Source organism: Perna viridis, chromosome 4, assembly GCF_037379345.1.
Source record: "Perna viridis isolate PV_CMFRI_1.1 ecotype Kerala chromosome 4, ASM3737934v1, whole genome shotgun sequence".
NCBI classification, from domain to species: Eukaryota; Metazoa; Mollusca; class Bivalvia; order Mytilida; family Mytilidae; genus Perna; species Perna viridis.
Window position 1 is genome coordinate 24,881,816 of NC_142448.1, and position 7,457 is coordinate 24,889,272.

Below are 7,457 nucleotides of genomic sequence, written 5' to 3' on the forward strand. Positions count from 1 at the left end.
AGATTATTTAAACTTAAAGGTATGTATAAACCTATTGAAAAACTGTATGTAATATTTTTTATAAAGGTCATACGATGGTTTTTACGAATCTATGACAATAACATATATATATATTGTTGTATTTAGGTATAACCGTTGGAGTTGTAGTCGTAGTGATCTGTAGTTTGATTGCTGTTGGAGTATTAAGACGTAAAAGGTAGGTATTCTATGCATACCACTCTCATTATGATGCTGTGATTCCAATTCTATGTCATTAATTTTAATATAAGAAATATATATTATATAATAGTTGTCGATAAATTGGTCAATATCGTGATATTTAGATTGCCCACAGGACTGTGGTATTGACTAAGACCGTGATAAGGACCGAGCCATAGGCCCGTGGGCATTATCATATTATGATATTGACTGGCAAAACTTTATACTGCAGGTTAATTAATACCACGTGTAAATATTTTATCTAATTGAAGTTACTGATTTTTTTTTACTGATATGAAATAATCGCAATTATCACATAACAAATGACGTTAATAATTCATTTTCCCACTCTAAGCCAGTGATTAAAAATATTTTTTTTCAGAATACAATATACAGACTTTTCTACATCCCTTCCTATTAAAACAAATTCTAACATGTTACTTACATTAAGTTAAAAAAAGATGACAATTATATTGAAGGGTTTAATATGACAACTAATAAAACCTTCATTGTTCATATTAGTATTTCATTATCTAATATTAGGCAAATAAGGATCAGTAACAACACTCAAAGACTTACAGAACATACCGACAACTACATACATGCATGTAATGAACAACAAAGCATGGTTTTACCTGAAAGAAGCAGAACAAATGAACCATTTCAAACAATCGGATCGATTCAACATCGAATAAAAAGTCACACAAGTTTAGAAAATGGCTATGAGGAGATTGAAATTTCTAATGAACTGATTAGATATCATAAAGACAACACGCTGAGCCAGCATGGACAAAACCATCCACCCACCTGTAGAGATGATAAACTCAATGGATTGTATTTTGTACTTGAAAACACGTCAGAGGATTACGAGATGGTCAAACCGAGAGATGACAACGGCAATACTTACTTCATGTCCGATACTAAATATGCAGTATCAGGGAAAGCTATCACGGAAGGGATGACACAAAGGAGCACGCACATTCTGTCGAAGCTAATATGAATTATTCCTCTGTTCAGAGGAATAAGGTGCATAAACTCTGACCATGATATAGCCAGTGAAATCAAAGAATAAGCACCTGAGTGTGAAATCAATATGACTACGTGATGAGTCACATTGACCTTAAGAGTGCAGTCAAATTAACTAAAATGTTACTTTATATACGGGAAGAGATGTTTTATCACCTAAATTAACATCATCAACTTATTCAAACTACACTGTAGTCACATACTTACTGTAACTATATCATGTCGACTTTTAACAAGTACACTATATATATTTATGAATGTAAAGAGGGTATAATGTTAAAACACGACTACATTAATTTGTAAATAGGTATTAACGTACTTGTATATATCACCATGAACCTGATGAATAGGTTGATACCCGGTGAATCCTCTCTATCCTTTGACGAGTAGGTTGGTCTCCAGTGAATCCTCTTTATCCTTTGATAAGTAGGTTGGTACCCAGAGAATCCTCTCTGTCTTTTGATAGATAGGTTAATACCCAGTGAATCCTCCCTGTCCTTTGATAAATAGGTTGGTACCCAGTGAATCCTCTTTGTCCTTTGACTATTCTACTGAAAGACATAATATGTATTGCCCTAGTACAGATAGAGCGTAAGTTTCGTGACTCAAGGGCAATGTAACATAGTTTCAAACGTATTCTACAAGGAAAGGGCAATCTCATATTTATTTTTATTTTATTTTATTTTTTTTTGGGGGGGGGATAATCTCTCTAATACTATACAACACAGTCGCAAATAATAGTTGGAGTTTTCCTATGTTAACACCACTTTTGTGAAAATATTTGCTAAAATATGAGCTGTTGTTCTAGATTTATACATGCGGAAAAAAACAAAGTCGGAGTTTAGAGTGGTTTGTTTATTGTGAAATTTTGTGCTGAGAAATATTGTAAACGGAAATTTACGTGTGAATTTAATGAACAGTCAATTCGAAAGATACTTCCTGTCCTGAATATGTAATTTATAATACAAAATCAAATCCGTGAGGTAATGTAATGTGTAATGATACCAAAAATAATTGTTTTGAATGATTAAATCTGAGAACAAACTATTTGTTTTTCCTGGTATCGATCGACTGTGTGAAAAACCGAATTTATGGGCATTTGACCCGATTAATTTAATTTTGATTTAATGTTTGTACATTTGTTGTGTTGTGAAATTACATAATTATAGTTTGAAGTATATCGTTAATGTAGTATAGACAGGGCTATATTGGTATCCAGTTCTCGCTTACCCTACTGAAGCACCCATGCTCCCAGTCTTTAGTGGAGTCCGAGTTGCTCATTTGCTTTTGTTAATTCAATTTTTTAACAACTTTAAAAAATGAAGATTATTTTTAAGCAGTCACTTCCATCTAAATAACATCTATATATCTTTACAATCCATGTTTACAGGTAAACGGTCTGGAGATCAAATTCGATGTTGATATGACAAATTGCAAAAACTGTTCACGTTTAAAAAAATCTGATGATACTTAAATTTCGACAAGAAATATATTTGGAAAAATTTTAGGACATCTACTTTCAGTTTGTGTATACTTTTTAAACAAAATAAGATATATTTCTCAATAGTTGTCAATAGTAGATTTGCATTTTATGCAGTTTTGTGCCAAAAAGAAGGACTGAATATCAATTGTGAACGAGAAACTGGAGATAGGACATCAGTAGTACTTTTCATCAAATCAAACTTTGATCGCAAAGGTCATTTTCATTGTACACACTGGTTTGGTGTAGAACACTTCGATTGTGATGACATGGGAAAATCACTACGCATATTGAACAAACGTTGTGGCGGCCGACCACTGTGTTACTTGAAAGTAACTAAGGATCTCTTTGGAAACTCATGTTTAGGAATCACTAAATACTTGGATATATCTTATTGTTGATGAATAGGTTGATACCCGGTGAATCCTCTCTATCCTTTGACAAGTAGGTTGGTCTCCAGTGAATCCTCTTTATCCTTTGATAAGTAGGTTGGTACCCAGAGAATCCTCTCTGTCTTTTGATAGATAGGTTAATACCCAGTGAATCCTCCCTGTCCTTTGATAAATAGGTTGGTACCCAGTGAATCCTCTTTGTCCTTTGACTATTCTACTGAAAGACATAATATGTATTGCCCTAGTACAGATAGAGCGTAAGTTTCGTGACTCAAGGGCAATGTAACATAGTTTCAAACGTATTCTACAAGGAAAGGGCAATCTCATATTTATTTTTATTTTATTTTATTTTTTTTTTGGGGGGGGGATAATCTCTCTAATACTATACAACACAGTCGCAAATAATAGTTGGAGTTTTCCTATGTTAACACCACTTTTGTGAAAATATTAGCTAAAATATGAGCTGTTGTTCTAGATTTATACATGCGGAAAAAACAAAGTCGGAACTTAGAGTGGTTTGTTTATTTTGAAATTTTGTGCTGAGAAATATTGTAAACGGAAATTTACGTGTGAATTTACTGAACAGTCAATTCGAAAGATACTTCCTGTCCTGAATATGTAATTTATAATACAAAACAAATCCGTGAGGTAATGTAATGTGTAATGATACCAAAAATAATTGTTTTGAATGATTAAATCTGAGAACAAACTATTTGTTTTTCCTGGTATCGATCGACTGTGTGAAAAACCGAATTTATGGGCATTTGACCCGATTAATTTAATTTTGATTTAATGTTTGTACATTTGTTGTGTTGTGAAATTACATAATTATAGTTTGAAGTATATCGTTAATGTATTATAGACAGGGCTATATTGGTATCCATTTCTCGCTTACCCTACCGAAGCACCCATGCTCCCAGTTTTTAGTGGAGTCCGAGTTGCTCATTTGCTTTTGTTACTTTGTATGTATGATTTTAGTTACTTTATGTTCTTTGTTGTGTGTGTTAGTTTTTAAATTCTGGTCTTTGTCCCTGGATTACATTCTTTTGATTACCGCTATAACCTTGGTTCCCTTAATTACTCTTTCAACTGTTGTATGGATTGTATTAAAACCAAATACGATGCTTTATAAGTATGCTGTGTCTACATATTCTTTGTGAAGAGGTTGCCCCGGGAATTACGTGTATAACATACTGCAGTTTGAATTACTAATGAGTGGTATTTTGTAAATATTATAACTGTATATATATATATATATATAGGTCTGAAAAATTCCCAACGATGTTAGAACTGTCAAATTTGAGATGCAAATTTTTGGTCGTTCCCTCCGCGGGACTCGAACTCGTACCGCTGTGACATCTATGGCAACACCGCCTGCACTTAATCCAGCGCCCTAGACCACTCGGCCAGCTAGGCTATAAAATATAGCTTTCGCTGGCCGGGTGATTGCTCCTCGTAGGATTAATCTTGGGCTGTAACTTAGTACACGATGTATGGTAGTACGGGACATTTTATTTAGATGTTGTTATGTAGGATAGAGGATCAAATTAATGATGCATGTCACAACAAATCAAGATTATACAACGTCTCAGAATGTGACGACTCTATTCGCTACACTGCTCCATCGGATCAAATTGATACAGGGAAGATATGTAAACGTATAGAAAGGTCAGAAAAATTCCCAACGATGTTAGAACTGTCAAATCTGCATCGATGGAGCAGTGTAGCGAATAGAGTCGTCACATTCTGTGACGTTGTATATATATAATGTCGAATTGTATAAGTCTATATGCTTTGATTATTCGACTTTATCTACGAACTAAAATACAACTTAATGTAATTATTTGTATTAAAAGCTAAAATTCTTTAATAATCTGAGCATCCTTTAAAACAATACTTGAGATTCTCATTTGTTTTTGTTGCTTTATATGTGTGATTTTTGTTGCTTCATGTACTTTGTTGTGTATGTCTATTCCCATGTTTGGTCTTTGTATCTGGGTTACATTCTTTTGATTACCGCTATAACCTTGTTTCCCTTGATTAATCTATGAAAGGCAACACACAATAATAAAAACACTTAGGTAATATTACTCACACCATTCAATGTGTCAGTACATCTGCACTAATTTTCTTTATATCATTTGGATTTTGTTTTACTTTCCTCAATATTTTTGAAACCAATTGAAACCAAGTTAAGATATGTACCTATAATACAAAAACACTAGAGGCTCTACTGAGCCTGAGTCGCACACCTAGTCAAAAATAGTCTTTTTATCTTTCTAAACCTTGACTCTTGACCTTACTGTACTATTGCCATAAGAAGCATTAACAAAAAAAAGCATGTTATCTTTCCAACCGGTTTACATATTAAAAAATAATCTCCTGAAGACTCATTTTGGAGTCTCCAAGCGCAAAAGCCCAACGTCGAAATACAGATCTTTATGAAAATTTAGACATAACCTGATCAATTTTACCTCGGGAAAATTTGTCTAATCCCATTGTTTTTTTTTAAAGTTATTTTCACAAATCCTCAATTTTAGTAATTCTAGCAAGAATCAAAACATTTCTATACTGATTGTTAAGGATAACCTAACAAACATTCATCCTACAATCCATCCTACTAGTAATATCAGATGAGAACATTTTTCAAAGTTCGAAATGTAAAGGTTTAGAAAAAAATCTATTTCGGGACCAGTTACTCATTCATTTGTCAACAGATCTTCCTGAAAATATCGGCATTGGTCCATCCAATCATGTTGAACAATTGTTCATTCTGTCCAGTAGTTTTTGGGAAGAATAATTTTGAAAGAAACAATATAAAAAGGAGCGAAAACACGTCGAAAAGGGACATTAAACTACAATATGGTATGACAGACTAACACTAAAACTGGACCACAGATAGATCGTATCATGCTTAGAACGTGTGTCCTGTGTCAAATTGTGGTTCAACAAAACAGTTTTAGAGATAAATGCGAAAAACTTCTGACCCCTATATTCTATTTAAGTAGGTGACCACGTTTTTCGACAGATCAAAAATCCCAAAACCGGTTCTATGCAAACTACTCTTAGGGACATTAAAACTAAATTTGTTTTTATTTGGCCCAGTAGTATCAAAGGAGAAAAATAAACAAAATTACGACGATGACGGACGACTAGGGAGGCCAAGTGGGGGCAATATCTCAAAATGGCCTATGTTCAGGTTAGCTAAAAATGGAGGTTCGTATAAATATCACCATCTTTTTTCGTCCAGTAACAGAATTATAAATTCATTAACAAAACATGGATATTTAATATAAATGATATATTTTACAAAACCAAAATTGGAAATAAAATAACAAGGTTATGAGGTTTTTTTTCTAAAATTGGGATTGTCATCATGAAATTGTAAACTGTCCAATTAGTTGTTTATTTACCAACCAACTTGACATGTACACTTAATGAAATGCAAATTAGTGAATATGACATCACTCTCCTATATCATGAATAAAGTCTTCTTTGGTGTTCCGTTGCATGTATTTCTGCACAAAAAAGCTGGAAGCTTTGAATCGCTCACATGGTAAAAACTAGTCTTTATAGCTTTCTAAAGGTGGACTCTTGCCCTTACCGTACTATCGTTACAAGAATCATTCAATCAATACAGAACATCTTAGTTACCAACCCGGTTTTAAATTATAACAATAAATCTCTCATCTTAATGTTTTTGCCTTCAAGGGTAATAACTTCAACATTGAGCAACATATATTTATGAATTTGTAGCATTGGTCGGTCTAACTATGATGATTAATATCCCCCTAGAAAATTAAGCTTAACCCTTTGGTTTTCAAGTAATTTCAAGAAGTCCTCAATTTTAATTCGTGGTGGCCATATTTTCGACGGATAAAAAATGTTAAGGATAGATATCCTAACAAAAATTCATACAATGTTTGGACACAATGCATCCTACAAGTATCTAGGAGAAGTTGATTAAGAAATATCCATTTCATGACCCATAACTCATTTATTTGTTAACGAATCTTTCTGAAAATTTCAGCATTCACGCATATGTAGGTAATCCCATTATACTAAACTGTTTTTGAGTTATTTGCCAAATTCTTCAATTTGACCACTATGGACTATTCCTAAAAACGGTAGCCATATTTTGCACAAGATCAAACATCCACACGTATAGATTGTTTAATATATTCTATATAATATTCATGCAAAGTTTTGTATTAATTCATACAGTAGTTTCAGACGAGAAGATTTTTCAAAGTTGGAAATGTAAAACTCGTGGAAAAAATCCAATTCAGGACCCATAATTCATTCACTCGTCGACGGATCTTTCTGACAATTTTGGCATAGGTCCATTCCATCAAGCTGCA

At 33.2% G+C, this 7,457-nt stretch overlaps 1 protein-coding gene across 1 annotated transcript; it reads left to right on the plus strand.

Annotated features, from left to right (window-relative positions):
• Positions 1-122: 122 nt before the first annotated feature.
• LOC148619443 (uncharacterized) lies at positions 123-2,413 on the plus strand. Its single transcript, XM_088579324.1, has 2 exons — positions 123-196; positions 742-2,413. Exon 2 carries the CDS (start codon positions 824-826, stop codon positions 1,196-1,198), a length of 375 nt encoding a protein of 124 aa, XP_088435450.1. The 5' UTR covers positions 123-196; positions 742-823; the 3' UTR covers positions 1,199-2,413.
• Positions 2,414-7,457: the final 5,044 nt, after the last annotated feature.

What these genes read in the sequence shown, in the direction of transcription:
- LOC148619443 (XM_088579324.1), top strand. Translation starts at nt 824, where the DNA reads ATGGTTTTACCTGAAAGAAGCAGAACAAATGAACCATTTCAAACAATC.